Source organism: Ovis aries, chromosome 26 (assembly GCF_016772045.2).
Source record: "Ovis aries strain OAR_USU_Benz2616 breed Rambouillet chromosome 26, ARS-UI_Ramb_v3.0, whole genome shotgun sequence".
Classification (NCBI taxonomy): Eukaryota; Metazoa; Chordata; class Mammalia; order Artiodactyla; family Bovidae; genus Ovis; species Ovis aries.
This window is the reverse complement of record NC_056079.1, coordinates 38,200,595-38,221,325: the sequence shown is the minus strand read 5'-3', so window position 1 is coordinate 38,221,325 and position 20,731 is coordinate 38,200,595. Positions and strand designations below refer to the sequence as shown.

At 40.5% G+C, this 20,731-nt stretch overlaps 1 protein-coding gene across 16 annotated transcripts in view; it reads right to left on the bottom strand.

The window, feature by feature from the left end:
- Positions 1-20,731, bottom strand: part of PSD3 (pleckstrin and Sec7 domain containing 3) — a 590,582-nt gene that overhangs the window by 61,158 nt on the left and 508,693 nt on the right. For all 16 annotated transcript variants that reach the window (XM_042241260.2, XM_060407086.1, XM_042241264.2 and 13 more), the window contains one exon: positions 7,147-7,217. In XM_042241260.2, the coding sequence (XP_042097194.1) occupies positions 7,147-7,217 (71 nt within the window). The remainder of the gene's footprint in view (positions 1-7,146; positions 7,218-20,731) is intronic.

Here is a 20,731-nt window from a genome sequence, read left to right as displayed (position 1 = left end):
GAAGCTGTAATAATTAAAAGTACATATATACCTAATACCAGAACACACAAATATATGAAGCATGTAAGGGCAGAACTGAAGGGAGAAAATGCCAGCAATACAACAATATTGGGGAATTTCTCAAAAATAGGCAGAAAATCCAAACATAAGATGAACAAGGACACAAAGAATAAAATAAACACTGTAGACAAAAGGGACCTCAAAGACATATGAAGAACAAAGCAGCAGAATACAAGTTCTTCCAAAGTGTGCACAGCACATTCTCCTGAACAGATAACAAGTTAGCTTATAAAACAAGCCTCAACAAATTTAAGACACCTGACATCATACCAAGTGTGTTCTAATCACAGCAGGATGACACTAGAAATTAATAGTTGAAAGAAAACAGCACAATTACAAGTATGTGGAAATTAAACAATATATTCTTAAATAATCAATGGGTCAAAAAAGAAATCATAAGAGAAATCAGAAAATATCTTGAGACAAAGGTAAATGAAAACACAATGTAACAAAATTTATGAGATTATAGTACAAGCAACTTTATAGATTAAAAAAACAAACAACCTAACTTTACATGTCAAGAAGTTTAAAAAAAGAACAAACTAAGCTCAAATCAGTAGAAGGAAGGAAACATTAAGATTAGTGCAAAAAATCAGGCCACCCAGGTCCCACAGCCAGCCACCCTGAGATCCAGCCCCACCACCGGCAGGCCGATGTTACTGACCCCTAGGACCACCTCCGAGCCCTCCAGCCAGCTGCACTGGGGACTGGCCACACAAACCAGCAGTTAGGCAGCCACCACAGAAGGCAGGGCTGGCAGCCAACCAGGCCAGGGGTAGCCCTGCCTTCCAGTCCGCCCACAGTACCCGACTCTGCGACTAAAGAAGGGCCCAACAGCTCACAGAGCGGGTACCCCTAGAGCACACAGCTCTCATGACGAGAGGAGTATGCCGCTGAGCCCCAAAGAACATCTCCTAAATAAGGAAGGCCCTTCTCTAAGATTAAGAAGTGTAACCAACCTACCTAAACACATCAAGAAGCATCGTAATTAAAACGGCAAGGATGAAAGATAAAGGGAGATTCTTAAAATCAGAGAGAGACAAGCTACCAGTTATGTATCAAGGAACTCCCATAAGACTATCAGCTGATTTTACATCAGAAACTTTGCAGGCCAGAAGGAAGTGGCATGAGATAATTAAAGTAATGGAAGGGGAGAAAGAGAACACCCTACAACCAAGGATATTTTAGGGCTTCATTTAGATTTGGAGGAGAGATAAAGACTTTTACAGACAAACAAAGTTAAGCAGTTCATCACCACTTAACTGGCTTTAAATCTCAGACAGATTTTTAAAGTGAAAAAGAAAACATGAGTTTCATACGAAACTTATGAAAGGAAAATTCTCATTGGTAAAAGCAAACAGATAGTAAAGGTAGTAGATCAAACAGTTATAAAACTAGCAGGAATGCTAAAAGAAAAAGTGGTAAAATCATCTGTATCCACAGTAAAGTAGTTAAGGGAGTCACACACGAAAAGATGTGAAATGATGTCTAAAACATTAAATGTGGTGAGAGGTGACTAAAACTGCAGGTCTGTTGGAACATATTCAAACTTGAGTGATCATTAATTTAAAACAAACATACACACACACACAAACACAAATAGACATGTTTTATATGACCTTCATGGTAACTGCAAGGCAGAAATCTGTAACAGATATATGCACACAAAAAAGAAATGACTCTAAACATAACACAAAAGTAGTCATCAAATCACAAGGGAAGAAAGCAAAAGGAGAAAAAGGAACAAAAAAGAACTACAAAAGATCTCTGAAGCAATAGTCTCTGATCAGGAGTTAATATCCTAAATATACAAAGATTCCATATAATCCAACATCAGAACAAAATAAAACAACAAACTGACTGAATTATGAGCAAAGGTTTAAAAAGACATTTTCTAAAGAAGATATACAGATGGCCAACAGATGGATGAAAAGACGCTCAACATCACTAATCATCAAGGAAATGCAAATCAAGATCACAATGAGATATTACCTCATACCTGTCAGAATGGCTGTAATCCAAAAGACAACAAGTACGTGTTGGCAAGGGTGTGGAGATGGGAATCCTTGGGCACTGTTAGTGGGAATGTGAACTGGTACAGCCACTATGAAAAACAGTACAGACATTCCTCGAAATTTGACAATTAGAACGATCATAAGATCCAGCAATTCTATCTCTGGATAATTTTCTGAAGAAAACAAAAAGGCTATTTTAAAATGATTCATGCCCATCTAGAGTCACTGTAGCGTTATTTACAATAGCCAAGATGTGAAAGCAGCCTACATGTGCGCTGACAGATGAATGTGGCATGTATAAAAACATACAGAACAGAATATTACCAAGCAGTAGAAAAGAATGGGATCTTGCCATTTGTGGCAATATGCATGGACCTAGAGGCTATTATGCTAACTGAAATATTTAAGACAAATGATTTCACTTGTATGTACAATCTAAAAAACAAAACCAACATCACAAAGCAGAAAGAGAGTCACAGCTGCAGACGGCAAACCAGTGGTTGCCAGAGGGACAAAGGGTGGAGGGGAGATTAAGAGGGTAACACTTTTGTTACCAAATAAACGAGTCACGAAGATCAAACGTACAGCAAGGGCAATACAGTCAATAAAATATGATAACTTTACAGGGTGACAGAAACTAGACTTATTGTGGTCCTCATTCTGTAATATACAGAAAGTATCAACTCACTCTATTGAACACTAGAAACTAAAATAGTGCTGTAGGTCAACTATATTTAAATAAAACAAACAAACAAAAGAAAAATAGTAAGTGGGAGAACTGCAAAAAAAAAATCAGGACAGCAACCAATATTTGTCAAAGTTGCTCAGAGCCCTTTCTATAAAACGTTGGTGCAAAATACGATGACACAGATACAATCATTAGGGAGTTTACATAGCTTCACTGTAGCCCTTGTTACCAAGGGGACTTTATACACATAAAGGATTCATTGCAACATAACATTAAAAAAATCATCAACATCTTGCACCACAGAATCAAATTATGAAGACATCATAAGCTGGGATACTGATCATTAAGCTAATTTTTGCTAAAAGTTTCAAGTTTGGCATAAAGTAGAACTATATTTTTAAAACATGCATTTGAGATAACTTGTCTTAAAAACAAAAACCTATCTTTTTGTGCTAAAATAAAAACATTAAATAGTGGTAATTTTTATTGATTTACAAATAATGCCTTAGATGTGAAAACACTAATTTTAGTATCATACTTCAAGTGTGTCCATCTTAATGAAATTGTCTTAAAAACATTTTTGCAGAAGAAGAGTAAATCTTCAAAATACCAGCAGCTAATTAAAATTCATTTCCCTCAAAAAAGAGATTATTACAGAAATAAATAAAATAGAGACTAGAAAACAAAAGAGGGGAAAAAATCAATGAAATTAAGAGGGTTTTTTTTTTCAACATAACAATAAAAATGACAATCCTTTAAAATAAGAAATGAAAAATGAGACATTACAACTAGCATCAGAGAAGCAAAAACATAAGAAACAACTATGAAGAATTACATACCAACAAGATGGACAATCTAGAAGAAATGGATAAATCCCTGGAAACACATGATTTACCAAAACTGAATCATGAATAAATAAAAATCGGAGTGGAACTAAAACAAGCATGTAGATTTAATCAGTAATCAAAAACCTGCCAACAAAGAAAAGTTTAGGACCATTCAGCTTCTCAATAAATTCTATCCAACTTTTAAAATGGGACCAATTTAAATTAAAACCAATCTTCTTCAAATTCTTCAAAAAACATTTAAGCAGAGAGAAACTTCTAAAATCATTTCATGAGGTCAGCATTAGCCTGATATAAAAACCAGAAAAAGATACTACAAGAAAAGAAAACTAGAAGTCAATATCCCTAATGAATATAAATTCAAAAATTCTCAACAAAATACCAGCAAACCAAATCCAACATCATATTATGAGAGAGGCATACATCATGACCAAGTGGGATTTACCCCTGGAATGCAAGGATGCTTCAACTTATGAAAATCAACTAGTGTGATAAATCTCACTGACATAATAAATGTTCAAATCTCATGATCATCTCCATAGATACAGAAAAAGCATTTAATAAAAATTCAACAACCTTTCACATGGTAAAAAACATTCAACAAACTAGGAATAAAAATAAATTACTTCACTATGATAAAGACCATATATAAAAAGTCCACAGCTAACATCATATTTGAAATGGCAAAAAACTGAAGGCTTTTCCTCTAATAAAAGAAAAAGACAAAAATGCCCACTCTTGGCACTTCTATTTAATACAGCCACCACCATCAGAGAAGAAAAAACTTAAAGGCATCCAAATTGGAAAGGAAAAAGTAAAATTATCTTTGTTTATAGATTCCATGACTTTAAATACAGAAAACTCGAAAGATTCTACAAAAGAACTATTAGAAATGAGAAATGAATTCAATGAAGTTGTAGGATACAAAAAACAATTGTACTTCTGTAAACTAACAATGAACAATGTGAAAAGGAAGTTAAGAAAACAATTCCATTTATAACAGCATCAAAAACAATAAAATACTTTAGGAATAAACATAATGAAGGAAGTGAAAAACTTAGACAATAAAAGATACAAAACAGTGTTGAGAGAATATAAAGACAAAAATAAATGGAAAGACATCCCATGTTCATGGATTGGAAGACTGAATATTGCCAAAATGCCTATACTATCCAAAGTCATCTACAGATTCAATGCAATCCTTATCAAAATCCCAATGGTAGTTTTTGAAGAAACTGCAAAATTTACATTAACATTGATATGGAGCTATAAAGGATCCTAAATACTCAGTCTTGAGAAAGAACAACAAATTTAGAATCCTCATACTCCCTGACTTCAAAACATATTACAAAGCTATAATAATAAAAACTTATGGTAGTGGTATAAAGCCATACATGTAGGCCACTGTAACAGAATAGAGAGCCCAGAAATAATGCCTTCAACTGATCTTCCAAAGGGTCCCAAAAGCACACCAAGGAGAAAAGAGAGTCTATTTAACAAACAGTCCCAGGAAAACCGGGTATCCATGTGAAAAAGAATGCAAGTTCATCCTTAACATACACCACACACAACAGGGAACTCGTCGTGAACCTAAATGCTTAATACCTTAAGAAACTCCTGGAAGACAACACAGGGGAAAAGTTTCTTGGCATTGATATTGGCAATGATTTCTGGTATATGACCCCAAAACAACAGGCAACAAAAGCCAAAATAGAGAAAAGGAACACATAGAACTGAAAACCTTCTGCACAACTAACCCTAACCCTAAGCCCAACCCTAACCCTAAGCCCAACCCTAACCCTAACCCTAAACACTAACCCTAAGCCGAACCCTAACCCTAATTAGGGAAACAAACGAGAAAGTGAAAAGGCCACCTATGGAATGGGAGAAAATGCCTGAAAACCATATATATGATAAGGAATTAATGTTCAAAATATGGAAGGAATTCCTACAACTCAATAACAAAAAACCAAATGACCTGATTAAAAAATGGTCAAAGGATCTGAACAGACAACACATATATGGTCAATGGGGATATGAAAACAATGCTCAACCCCACTAATCATTAGGATTAGTGTAAATCACGATCAAGTATCCTTTCACACTCGTCAGGATAGCCATTGTTAAACAAAGTGTTTTAAAAATAACACATGTTGAAATGCATGTGGAGAAACTGCAACTCCTGGGCATCGCTGGTGTAAATTTAAAATGGCTCAACTGCTACGGAAAACAGCACAGAGGTTCCCAGAAACATTTAAAGTAGGGCTACCATCCGACCCAGAAACTCCACTTCTGGGAACTGAAATCAGGATCTTAAGGAGACATCTGCACACCATGGTCTCTGAAGCTCTGCCCACAGTAACCGAGAGGTGGGAACAACATAAACAGCCACGGACGACGTACAGAAAAAGAAAACGGAACGCTGCTCGTTGCAAAAAAGAGGAAAGTCCCGTCACGTGCCGGCTAGACATTTGGGACGTTGTGTTAGGGGAAATCAGCCAGTCAGGGATGAACACAGCTTGGTGCTACTTACGTAAAGCATCTGAGGGAGTCACACTTACAGAATGGAGAGTAGAACGGTGGCTGCCAGGGGCCATTCATTGGCGGTGTTCATCAGGCAAGATGGAAAATGCCTAGAGACCTACTGCGTGACACGGTGCTTATAAAGTTAAGAACACTGCACTATTTACTTAAAATTTGATTGAGGGAGATCTCATGTTATGTTTTTTTAAATCACATTAAAAAGAAAAAATATTTCCTAACAGTCACCACCGAGGGCAGTATTGTCACACTTCCGAGCCTCCCTTCACTGCGGAGCTAGAGTCCGGCTGGGCCCTGGGAGGGGATGCACCTTCTCTGGGTCAAGGCTCAACTTCCCCACCTCCACACACAGAACTAGCAAGGATGGGCTCCAGGGACTATCCTGCAGAGGCCAGAACATGCCAACTGGATACCAAACTAACTTCCAGATCTGGGGACTAGCAGAAAGGATCCTGCCAGGAAATGGTCTGGTCAAACACTTACCCAGGTAAGTGGAATACGCCTGCATTGTTAAATATCAGGGCTTGAATGAAAATGTGTTTCTAGATTTAGGTAGGATCCAAACGAAGATAAATAACTAAATAGGGATGTAAAGGATATAACTTCATATTATAAATATCCATTGAAACAAGTGTTAGAACAATCTGTACCTGAACAGACAATATGAAGTCTAACGTATCAACTTATATTCAACATTTCTAATTGAATGTATTAGAACACAGCTCATCCATTTCCTCTGATCACACACACTCATATATACATGTATATAATCTTTTATATTTACAAAATGTAATATATACACATATATAAATAAATAATTTCCCAAACTTTTTTCACCAGAAACAAAAAAAAATCTAAAAAACAGTTTAGACATCAATTAAACAGTCTTTCTGTTTGATGTGGCCTCTTTGTACAAAGTGAGTATTTTCTAGGTAACTTGTCTAAATCTCACTCCATTAAGTTCTGTGGGCTTCCTTTTGTAAGTATCTACTTTTACCTTTTGCAGGTAAAGCACTGTTCCCTTTAGTACAGCATAAAAGGTCTTCCATCCTCGCTTGCCTCTTGGAGCTAGAAAGGAAAACAAATGGGAAAATTTAATTTGACAGAAATTTGCAGTTTAGAAAGAGAACCTGAAACATCAATGTGGTAACTGTTCTCCAACGCTCCTGGTTTATTTGCTACTGAGACTAACATGGCTCAGCGGTGAAGAATTCGTCTGCAGTGCAGGAGCTGCAGGAGACTCGGGTTTGAGCTCCGGGTTGGGAAGATCCCCTGGAGAAAGAGATGGCAACCCACTTCAGTATTCTTGCCCGGAAAATTCCATGGACAGAGGAGCCTGTCGGGCTGCAGTCCATAGGGTCCCAAAGAGCCAGACACGACTGTAGTGACTTAGCGTCCATGTGTGAAACTAATAATAACTAAAATTTTCTTGAGCCTCATTGTGTAACAGGCAGTATTATTTCATTTAATCCTCACAATAGCCCTGTGAGGTAGGTACTATTATTCTTGTCTTTCTATGAAACTGAAGCACAGAGAAGTAACCTGCTCATGATCACATGGCTAGGAAGAGAAGCAGGAATCTGAACCCAGGCGGTAAGGCTCTGCGGTTCGTGCTCTGGTAGAGATAACTTAACGACTGGGAAAGCAAGTGGCATGTTGGAAACACATGTTAATCTAAGGGCTCATGAACCAGCGCCTTCAAGGCTTCATCAGAGTTTCTGAGCCATAAGAAGAAAGTCTCAGAATACAAAAGGACTCCTCCTGGCCTTTCTCCCACACATCCACCAGCCCAATTGTAACTTTAATTATTACTCCTGTGGTAACCGGTAAGACCTCTCCAGCAGGTGCTGCCACACTGTAACATGTTTTTTTTTTTTTTTTTTTTTTTGGTCTAAATGTCTCTGAGTAGGCTGTAAATAACCTGAGAACAAGATCCTTCATCTTCAGAATTCACAGAACCTAGTATAATGCAAGGCAGACATGAGGCGCCTTTATAAAAATTCTCCAAGTGAATTTTCTTCCAGAAGTCCTTACAATCCCCATCTTTGTATTTTCCTGGAGTATAAAGTAGAATTTCTGTATTGACTTACATAAAACTTTACAGATTATTCTAAAGTAAAGCACAGATTAGCAAAACAGTTTACTATTTATTCTTAATCTTAATAAAATTAAAATCTGTAACCAGAAAAGGTTATTACCTTTTCTCTAAGGTTATTACATTTCTCTAAACGTGTCTACTCAACATGTAGGAAGGGTATTTATTCTTATTCTGTTATCAAATATTTGACTGCCTTTAACCTGGATGGTGAATAAATCAGAAAGCGCATTATTTTCAACCATATCTTTTAAATGTCCTTTGACTGAAGAAACCTTAAGCTTGGAAATCAGGTGAACAGCCACCTACAGAATACAGGTGCTCCTGCCAATACCATACTGAGATATCCACCTGGCAAAATTGAAAAAAAAAAAAAAAAGGACTCAAAACATCCGCTCTGCAGGTTTCCAGGGGAAATTAAAAAAAAAAAAAATCATCCCATATGTCTCCACCATGTAAGGTTTAAAAATGTGCACTCAAAAATAAATGATCAAAAAATGTATACCATAATCTTCTTTATAAAGGAAAAAGAGTGGCTACTATAAAGAAAGCCACAGATCACTCTATGTATACATGAAGTAACGGCTGGGTGCACTGTTACCAGACGTCAGGTTCTGACCCGGGCCGTGTGAGAGCAGCGCGCCCGGAAGCGGCCGCCGGTTGCAGGAGCTGCTGCGGTGCAGGAGAGAGGCGGCTGGTGTTCTGGGCCGTCGGGCTGGAAGGCCGACCAGCTGGTCCACGGCCCTTGTCTCAGACCTCTCCTCTCACCCACCAGCCCTCACTTGATCACTCCTGACCAGTCCCCCAGCCTCTCAGGACCTCAGCTGCTTCATTTTAAAATGTGGATAATTCATATAACTTAAAATAAAACACTGGCTTAATGCTGGAAAAGAACTCAGACAAACCCTTCTGTTTTCTACAGGAAGAATAGAGGGCCTGGATTTGAAAGGCTGTTCCCAAAGCCCTAAAACTAATTTAGTGGCATTTTGAGGTTCCTTCCGTTCAAAGATTTACAAATCAATTTTTCTGCTTTTCAGGTAGAAATCTACTAAAATGTTACTAAGGTTGTGGCCCTAGAATCAGACCTCTGCCCCTCCCCTCAAATGGAAACCAACTGTTCTCATCTAAGTTTCAGGAGGAGGCTCCAAAGAGAAAAATAAGAACTGGTTAGAACCAAGTAAACCCAAGATGGTGGAAGATTTGACTTTCAGTGACTTTGAGCCATATTAGCTAAATGACACACCCACTGGCCCCAGGACAGTTGACAATCGCCATGACAACAACTGCAATTAGAAAAGACCCTGATGCTGGGAAAGATTGAAGGCAGGAGGAGAAGGGTCAACAGAGGATGAGATGGTTGGATGGCATCAGCGACTCCATGGACGTGAATTTGAGCAAGCTCTGGAAGGTGGTGATGGACAGGGAAGCCTGGCGTGCTGCAGTCCATGGGGTCGCAAAGAGCTGGACACGACTGAAAGACTTAACAGCAACAACCGTTGCAAAGCCCTTACAAGGACAGAAGAGGAGGGCTGCATCAGGTTGGGATACAAACCACACCCCTGTTTATGAATACTCCTCCCTCTCTTTCCAGTCTTACGTTTAATCTCGACTCTCCTATATACATCGTATCTGCCTGAATGGGGTTGAGAAGTTGGTTTGCTCGCCGAGTTCTGGCTTCTTTCCATTCTTTGACCCATTGAATAAAGTCTGTGCTGTCCCAACAGCTGTCCTAACGTCCTAACGGCTGTGCGAACCCAAGCAGATAAAGAACCTCCTTGATGGAGACAAGGAGTCTCCATCTGGGTTAGGACCCAGTGTGGGTCTAGTGCACCAGTTTGGTTCCAAATTCATGTACCTGCTCACGAAAACTTTTAACAGGTCTTCACCATTATCACACTAAGCCGATCAGAAATGGATCCCAGCTAAACTGCGATCTAAAGTCACCTGGGGGTGACAGATGCTAAGTCAGGTAGCAGTAACCCTGTGTTCCATGTTCTACTTTTCCAGTACCCACAGAGGTTTAAAACTTAACCCTGTTTTTGGTCAGTTATAACTTAGTTGTTCAGTCCACACCACAATGCTAAGAATAAGACACTATTATTATTTCCATTTTATAGTTGAAACAGTATGGGTGCAAATGGGTGGAATTCAGGGAAGAAAGGGGCCATGGTGCACGAGATCAGGCTGGAAAGGCTTAGAAGCAGCCTCAGTGGCCCTGATTGTAAAGCCACACACACACACACACACACACACACACACACACAGAGTGTGGCTATGGCTTCATATCCTCACAAGGAGCACTGTTCCTCAAGATGACGACTGCAGAAGAGTTAAATCTGATGTTACAACACGCGTATCATTAAGTGCAGAAGGCTGGGGAAAGAGTCGTAACTCATTTTGGAATGAACATGGCGGGAGGAATGCGTGGGGTTACTGGCTGGGCCCTGGATGAATCCTACTGATGGACTCCAACACCAGGACAGTCGGCAGATGTATTTTAACAAATAGTTGGGTGCCTACTGTGAAAAGGTGTGTGCTGAACTTGATCAAAAGATACTTTGTGCACTAGTCTATGCTTTCAAGGCTATTTCTAACATGCATACTTCGAGTCCAAAGACCGCTTTCCTTCTTGAAAATAAGAGGATCATGGCATATTTTAACTCTCATCAACTGCCTCCAGCCTAACATGAAAACAGGGTCTATTGCTTTTGTTTAAGGCTACCTTAATAGACATTTTCCACGAATGGGCACTGTCTCTTTAGATTTCCCCTCACGTTTACTGTTACCTTCATCTGTTACTTCTGTATCTCGGGTTGGTTTTGGAGGCCATTTTCACCTACCTCTTGGAATCTACACTTAGAAGTTCTTTTAGTGAGAGTCTTTTGGTGGTAAATATTTTTATTTTTCAAGTAAAAATGTCTTTCTTTCATTAAAAATTGTAGGTGGACAATTAACTTTTTCCTATGAAGATATTACTTCCTGTCACGTGTAGGTTCAGCTTGCTTGGGCTTCCCATTTATCATCTCCAAACACTTGCAGTGATCATATGTTGAACACAGTCTCTCCATTGTCTCCTCTATTGAAACTTCTGCTACGCTGACTTTGTAGTCTATCCCGTCAGCAGCTTTCCACTCCCAATCCTTCTGTCCTCTGTACTACAAGCTGCGGGTTTCACCTCCAGTCCTCCTGGAGCACCCAGACCCACGGATGCCCTGAGGGCTCAGCCGCCCCAGGGGTAGCGCACTTGCTAGATCTGTATTCATTCCCGCCTCGTTGTTACTGGCTCATCTACTGGTTTGAAAGGTGTTTAAAAATGTTTCAATCACTTTTAGATGTTTTACAATGTACGAGTTTTGGAATTCTTAGGCCATCATATCAGCAAAAGGACTTTCTAGTTCTTTATTTAAAGAATTTATTCACAAACTTTATAATCTAGAATTCATTTGTAGCAGGATAAGGAGATAAGGTTTGTGACATTGTACAGGAGACAGGGATCAAGACCATCCCCATGGAAAAGAAATGCAAAAAAAGCAAAATGGCTGTCCAGGGAGGCCTTACAAATAGTTGTGAAAAGAAAAGAAGTGAAAAGCAAAGGAGAAAAGGAAAGATATAAGCATCTGAATGCAGAGTTCCAAAGAATAGCAAGGAGATAAAAGAAAGCCTTCCTCAGCAATCAATGCAAAGAAATAGAGGAAAACAACAGAATGGGAAAGACTAGAGAACTCTTCAAGAAAATTAGAGATACCAAGGGAACATTTCATGCAAAGATGGGCTCGATAAAGGACAGAAATGGTATGGACCTAACAGAAGCAGAAGATATTAAGAAGAGGTGGCAAGAATACACAGAAGAACTGTACAAAAAAGATCTGCATGACCAAGATAATCATGATGATGTGATCACTCATCTAGAGCCAGACATCCTGGAATGTGAAGTCAAGTGGGCCTTAGGAAGCATCACTACGAACAAAGCAAGTGGAGGTGATGGAATTCCAGTTGAGCTATTTCAAATCCTAGAAGGTGAGGCTGTGAAAGTGTTGCACTCAATATACCAGCAAATTTGGAAAACTCAGCAGTGGCCACAGGCCTGGAAAAGGTCAGTTTTCATTCCAATCCCGAAGAAAGGCAATGCCAGAGAATGCTCAAACTACCGCACAATTGCATTCATCTCGCATGCTAGTAAAGTAATGCTCAAAATTCTCCAAGCCGGGCTTCAGCAATACATGAACCGTGAACTTCCAGATGTTCAAGCTGGTTTTAGAAAAGGCAGAGGAACCAGAGATCAAATTGCCAACATCCACTGGATCATAGAAAAAGAAAGAGAGTTCCAGGAAAACATCTATTTCTGTTTTCTTGACTATGCCAAAGCCTTTGACTGTGTGGATCACAATAAACTCTGGAAAATTCTGAAAGAGATGGGAATACCAGACCTCCTGATCTGCCTCTTGAAAAACCTATATGCAGGTCAGGAAGCAACAGTTAGAACTGGACATGGAACAACTGACTGGTTCCAAGTAGGAAAAGGAGTACGTCAAGGCTGTATACTGTCACCCTGCTTATTTAACTTCTATGCAGAGTACATCATGAGAAACGCTGGACTGGAAGAAGCACAAGCTGGAATCAAGATTGCCGGGAGATATATCAATAACCTCAGATATGCAGATGACACCACTCTTACGGCAGAAAGTGAAGAACTAAAAAGCCTCTTGATGAAAGTGAAAGAAGAGAGTGAAAAAATTGGCTTAAAGCTCAACATTCAGAAAACAAAGATCACGGCATCTGGTCTCATCACTTCATGGGAAATAGATGGGAAACAGTGGAAACAGTGTCAGACTTTATTTTGGGGGGCTCCAAAATCACTGCAGATGGTGATTGCAGCCATGAAATTAAAAGACGCTTACTCCTTGGAAGGAAAGTTATGACCAACCTAGATAGCATATTCAAAAGCAGAGACATTACTTTGTCAACAAAGGTCTGCCTAGTCAAGGCTATGGATTTTCCTGTGGTCATGTATGGATGTGAGAGTTGGACTGTGAAGAAAGCTGAGCACCGATAAATGGATGCTTTTGAACTGTGGTGCTGGAGAAGACTCTCGAGAGTCCCTTGGATTGCAAGGAGATCCAACCAGTCCATTCTGAAGATCAGTCCTGGGTGTTCTTTGGAAGGACTGATGCTGAAGCTGAAACTCCAATATCTTGGCCACCTCATGTGAAGAGTTGACTCAGTGGAAAAGACCCTGATGCTGGGAGGGAATGGGGGCAGGAGGAGAAGGGGCCAACAGAGGATGAGATGGCTGGATGGCATCACCGACTTGATGGACATGAGTTTGAGTGAACTCCAGGAGTTGGTGATGGACAGGAGGCCTGGCGTGCTGCGATTCATGGGGTTGCAAAGAGTCGGACACAACTGAGTGACTGAAATGAACTGAACTGAACTGAACTGAAGGAGATAAGAGGTGCAGACCGGATGAGCGATACTAGAACACGGAACACCAGTGAGGAGACTACTTATAACCACCCACACGAGAGAAAAAGCCCACAGTGTGGATAGAGGTGCACAGTCAAGATGAAGACCTGGACAGGGAGAGGCGGCGGCAGTGATAACTCAGCAGCCACACCACGTGCTCTGAGCACCGGACAAGCACTGTAGATGCCCTATTCGATCCAAACAATCCTTTCAGTTAGGTTTCCCTGCTTCTAGTTTACGTTGTGGTTTCCATTAACTACATTTGCAGTTCTGAGAGGAGGAAGCTACCAAGCGGGCTACCTGTGTTTGGATTTCAAAGCAGCCAATTAGCGCAGTTTAGACAAGAAAGTATGCTCTATGGATACATTCAGGGGAAACTTCTGGTGGCAATCCTTTGCAAGGTCGGGGCTGCTACCCCAGTTAAATAAACACAGTGGGCAGGGACGGAGAAGACAGGACGGGGGTGGGGGTGGGGTCAGGTGTGTCCTCTGTTCTCACGGACGCCTTAGGGCATCCGGGCTCACCACGATGAAGCTCAGACCGGAGGCAGGGCTCTGCGTCTGCTCTGGACGCTACTTGCCCAGCACTCTGCAGAGCGGTAACGGCTGCAGCAGCAGCGAGAGCAGCAGCTGACGTTGTTGAGAACACGACTGTTTTAAGCACTGCTCCGAAACTGGATGTGTGGGAAAACGGTCCGAAACTGAAGCCCATGGCTCCATATTCTTCATTTCGCAGACATGGACTCGGAGGTTTCACTAACGTGTAGCACTAGGTGCCCCAGTGCCCTGCTCACTTTTACTCTGGTTTGTGTGCAGGGAAAGATGGGTCAAACCAGACTCAGCAACAGCGACTGGATTAACTCTGAGGTACAGGGGTGATATTCAAATTAATACAAGAAACAAAAAAGTCAACAGGCCTCTGATTATTCTACATCTCTCTCTCTCACACACTCACACACACACACACACACACACACACACACACACACTGCAAAAGAGAAACTGGCAGTTGTCCCAAACCTAAGTGGTAGTGGAACTGTCATTAAATCTTCAGCATTATAAACCAGTTCTTCTTAATGTCCTGATCTCATCTCTATTATATATTTGAAGAAGTCTTCTTGGAAATACAAAGTACAGTGAACAATATTTTGGCTTCAGTTATTACCAGTGATCTTTAAAAACCAGTTAAATGTACAATTCAGAATGAAAGCACAGCTGTCACCGTTTGTTTTCATGAAGAGGAAGGTATGAAATACTCCCAAGCAATGAAATATTCAGTGAAGATTAATGATGGTAGATAGTTATTTGTTTTTCATGTATTTTTATATTATGTATTACTTATGTATTTATGTATTTTTATTTATTGTTTTATTTTATTAATTCACCAAAAGGTGTAAGCTTCATGCAGAGGTTTTATCTGCATGCTGTTCTCTAATTTCTTCTCAGCTCAACTGGGAGCAGATTGCGCTTAAGATCTTGCTGTTCCATTGTTTCTATTTTCATCAGAGTCTCGGCCTGTTTTTGACCACTCCTCACTGCGGGTTCCCTGACTACCTACTTTTTTCTTTTCTTCAAGTTTAATATCAGACAGACTTAAGAAGCATAGGAAGACATAGTAGGTACAGTTCTTTTCTTTTAATACAGTTAACCTTTCTTTCCTGTCTGTTGGCTTGAAAAGCGTTCTTCCATTGCCCTAGTAAAATGACAAAAATATCATTTTTTCCCCCCAATAGTAGAGGAGGTCAGTAAGCCATATCCACATTGATGAGAAAGAATTCCTTAAGTTATGGCTTGAAGGATAACAATGCAGGCCCTGCCAGGCTAGGACACAAGGGAAATTTAAGGATGTAACAATTTCATGTAAAATATTTTTAATTTCCGTATGGCAATAGAGAAATACATTTAAAATATAGGGAGGGAGGGGATGTATGTATAATCATGGCCGATTTGCGTTGCTGGGCTTCCCGGGTGGCTCAGTGGCAAAGATCACACCTGCAGTGTAGGAGACGTGGGAGACTCAAGCTCAATCCCTGGGTCAGGAAGATCCCCTGGAGGAGGGCGTGGCAACCCACTCCAGTATTCTTGCCTGGGAAATCCCATGGGCAGAGGAGCCTGGTGGGCTACAGTCCAAGCAGTCAAAAAGAGTCAGACACAACTGGACTGACTGCACACATGGAAGAAACCAAGACAACATTGTAAAAATTTAAAAAAAAATAAAGTTTATACATATATATTTATATATACACACACATATATATGATGGCATACCAATGAGGCCATTCCAAAATAAATCTAGTACCTTGCTGAACTTGGAGACAAAGACATGCTCAGTAAAAGCCTTTCTACACTGTACAACTGGGACACATCTGTATGAGATTTGAAAAAGGTACATGACATTTCTAAAGTTTCATTCCCTTAGTGACTATCTGAAAACTGGGCAGAATTCTTAGAGTATCTTTCTTATGGCATGAAGAGATATGCTACCTTGGCAGGAAGCAAGCTGACACAGAGTTCTGCTCTACGTCACTGAGGCAGCTGGAGGTCCACCCAGGCAGGGCTGGGGGTGGGATTTGCTTTCCATGATGGGTGTGCAAAGGATTTAGATAAATTCAGGGATGACAGCCCTCCCTACAAACCATTATGTGAAGTTAAGGGTAATCCTTTTATGTTAATCCCTAATTTCCCTTCATAAAATATCCTCAGGCACCACCATAAGAAGTACTGTTTATGTGTTCAGTCAGTTACTTTAATCGCTCCGTCATGTCTGACTCTTTGCGACCCCATGGACTGCAGCACACAAGGCTTCCCTGTCCATCAGCAACTCCTGGAGCTTGCTCAAACTCATGTCCATCGAGTCAGTGATGCCATCCAGCCATCTCATCCTCTGTCATCCCCTTCTCCTCCCGCCTTCAATCTTTCCCAGCATCAGGGTCTTTTCCAATGAATCAGGTATGCACAGCAGGTGGCCAAAGTATTGGAGCTTCAGCTTCAGCATCAGTCCTTCCAGTGAATGCTCAGGACTGATTACCTTTAGGATGGACTGGTTGGATCTCCTTGTAGTCCAAGGGACTTTCAAGAGTTTTCTCCAAATCCACAGTTCAAAAGCATCAATTCTTCAGTGCTCAGCTGGGCTTCCCTGATAGCTTAGTTGGTAAAGAATCGGCCAGCAATTCAGGAGCCCCCAGTTCGATTTCTAGGTTGGGAAGATCCCTGGAGAAGGGATAGACTACCCACTCCAGTATTCTTGGGCTCCCCTGGTAGCTCAGCTGGTAAAGAATCTGCCCATAATGCGGGAGACCTGGGTTCGATCCCTGAGTTGGGAAGATCCCCTGGAGAAGGGAAAGGCTACCCACTCCAGTCTTCAGGCCTGGAAAATTCCATGGACCATATAGTCCATGGGGTCACAAAGAGTCAGACATGACTGAGTGACTTTCACTTCACTTCAGCTTTCTTTATGGTCCAACTCTCACAGTACTCTTACCTAGAATATCCCATGGAGGGAAGAACCTGGTAGGCTGCAGTCCATGGGGTCACAAAGAGTTGGACACCACTGAGTACTTTCACTTTCACTCACATCCATACATGACTACTGGAAAAACCATAGCTTTGACCAGACGGACCTTTGTCGGCAAAGTAATGTCTCTGCTTTTTAATATGCTGTCTAGGTTTATCATAGCTTTGCTTCCAAGGAGAAAGTGTCTTTTAATTTCATGGCTGCAGTCACCATCTGCGGTGATTTTGGAGCCCAAGAAAATAAAGTCTGTCACTTAATTTTTCTGAGCGTGTGTTAGTCGCTCAGTCGTGTCTGGCTCTTTGCGACCCCATGTACTATAGCCCACCAGGCTCCTCTATCCATGGGATTCTCCAGGCAAGAATACTGGAGTGGGTTGCCAGTTCCTTCTCCAACCACAAGAAGTATTATTAAATCTTAACTGAGTAACTCAGACACTCAGATTTCTACTTAGAGCAATGAGTCCCAGCCATGCATAACAGAAGTTACCTTTGGGAGAAAACTCACACTATTAAGCAAGTGATAGTGTTAATTATCCCCAGGTTTATAACAGAGTGGTAGAAATAAAACAGTACTATTACTATCTTATATTTCTAAATAATTTACCTTTGAAACATTTAAGGCAATTTACACATTTCAAAAATATCAGTTAATCTTTATCATCTTTCTTTACGACTGAGAGCTGTTATATGCCATCAACTCTATTTTATAGAAGGAAAAACTGGGGCAGCCTTAAAGGAACAAGAAGTATAACATATACCTATGGTTTTTCCATGAAAAAAATATCTCCTTTTCATAACAGAAACAGGTTTATGTTATTGGTAGAGAACAGAACCTGAAACACGAGAACTGGAAGAATAGGCTCCTCCCAGGATGCCCCTGGCAGGCTGAGGTTGACTCTGGATGTTATTCTGTTCCTTTAAGAAGTCAAGACTCTTACCCTAAATCGATCTTTCTGGAATGGCAGTAAGTACTTTGGACTGAGAGCCTGGAAACCCACATTTTGTTCACACCCTTATGTCTACTGTTTCTCTGATTTTCAACAAGTTGCCTAACATCTCTGGTTATAAAATCTAAAATGACACCATAATTACTTTATGATGTTGTTCATTAAGGTTATTAAGACACAAGCCCTACCGCTAAAGAGTTCACCTTATCAGTGAAACTTAATACAACATGATAAGCCATATAAACCAAATGGTAGCAGGACACTAACCCCAAAAAATCACCGCAGGGGTTTGCAGCAGGTAAAGAGGGGAGGAAGCCACTGATTCTACAAGTGAGTAGGACTGAGGAGTCAGAGAAGGCTTTAAGTGAGGATTTAGTTTTTAGCAAGACGTTGAAGGAGAAAAACGAGGAGTTTTCTTTTGACCTCCACCTTCTCTACAGTACCTTTGGACTAAGACACTGAATCAAAGCATAGATCTCAATTACATAAGTCTCGTAACACTGCTCACCACCATTCTTTATCAGGATGACCTCTGGACAAAAGCCAGCACAACATTTTTCACAGAGAGAACATAGTTGAAATTCTGATTTCACCTGAGTGACTGTGGGCAGGTCAAGGTCAGTCTCTCCACGCGTCACTTACTGCCTCGGTAAAATAATAATAAACCGATACCTACTTCATAAGGGTTTTCTGAAAATTAGATGAGTTAATGTATGTGGATCTTTCTAAAGTATATATTTTTATTGTTAGGGATAACGTCTGCTAAAAGAAAATGCACCCAATTTCCATGCTAAAACACAGAGACTTAATTTTTAAAAATATATTTCATGTATTCAGAAATTTTTCTTTGTTAGAGTCAGTATTTTGAGAAGAAATCCTCTGCCCCAGACATTACTGACACATTTTTAATAGAAAAGGGTACCCTTTCACCCCTAATTTAATTGGGGGAGGATGGAAAGCAGCACATTCATTAGCATAGCCGTGGTTTCTGTTTTGTCCCAGGTCCTGTCCTGTCTTGACACTGGAGACATCAAACATGAATGCCGACAGTGAAAGTGAACAATGGCAGGAGGGACAAAAGCTGGTGGAAGAGTTTTACCCAAGTGTTAATAAAAAGCTGTAAAAATGCACAGACCCCACTTACAAACAAACACCTTCCCTGCTTGGCCAGGAGATGGCTTCCCTGATCCCTAGAGGCACAGGGAGGGCGTGAGGGTCTCGGGCTGATGAGCATGGAGAAGAGGGCAGGACTTACAAGCACGCATCCTCACGAGCCGGCAGTTATAGGAAAGGGAGCAGGCAGCAAAGACAGAAAGGACTCGGAACACAGTTATGTTTCCAGGACAAACACACACTAGAGTCACATACACTGTTTTAGGATTTTGATGGATGAATGACACCTCCCATTTCCTCCAGTTGCTCCAGGTACTAGCCCCTTTGCCTCAGTTAGGTCTCTGCTCAGACGTCACCTCCCCAGAGCCTCCCCATGCACGCTGCAGTTTGCGGCTGCCCACTTCCTCCACTGTCTCCCTATCTTGGCTTCACTGTCCTCTCAGTCACTCAACAGTCGCCTGAAATACCGGTATCGATGTTTACCACTGAGCTCCCCTCATACTACCTCCAAGCAAGCACTTGCAGTGGGACCAAGCAAGTGGGTCTCCAAGCAAGTGCTTTGATTTGTTACTGTGTCCAGAGAGAAGATTAAAAGCTCAAAAAAGACGAAGAAAACAGACACGTAGGTGATGTGACTCAAGAAAAATTAATGAAACATATGATTTTCAGGTATATAATAATTCGGTATCTGCCTAAATCGAAAATGATGACTACTATAAGGCTACTTATCATTTATCACCATACACTGCTGTTTTCTCTTGCGATGAAGATTTTTAAGATCTACCCTCTCAGTAACTTTCAAATATGTAATACAATGCTATTAACTATAGTCACCATGCTCATAATTCTTATAAACTGGAGGAAGATGCTGGAGAACTTGCTATTTTTAATAAATAGTTGGCCATCTTATAAAGTTGGCTAATAGCAAAATGTTACTGAAGTTCAATAACTTCATTATATGTGAAAGGTATGAACACCAAACTCCAAGAAATATCAAGCATACTGTTTTTTATACAATGTTGTGCACAATTTACAGAACTCATTTATTAAATTTATTTAAACCAATGTACTAAAATAAAATGTATCTTAAAAGCAAGGAATAAAACTTCCATATGGCCCAGCAATCCCATTTTTGGGCATATACCCTGAGAAAACCATAAAAAAGACATGTCTACACCAATGTTTATAGCAGCACTAGTTATAATAGCTAGGGCATGGAAGCAACCTAGATGTCCTTTGATAGATGAATGGATAAAGAAGCTGCGGTATATGTATACAATGGAATATCACTCAGCCATGGAAAGCAACGAATGTGAGTCAGTTGAACTGAGGTGGATGAACCTAGAGCCTGTTATATAGAGTGAAGTAAGTCAGAAAGAGGAAACAAATATCATACATTAACATATACATATGGAATCTAGGAAAATGGTACTGCTGCTGCTGCTGCTGCTA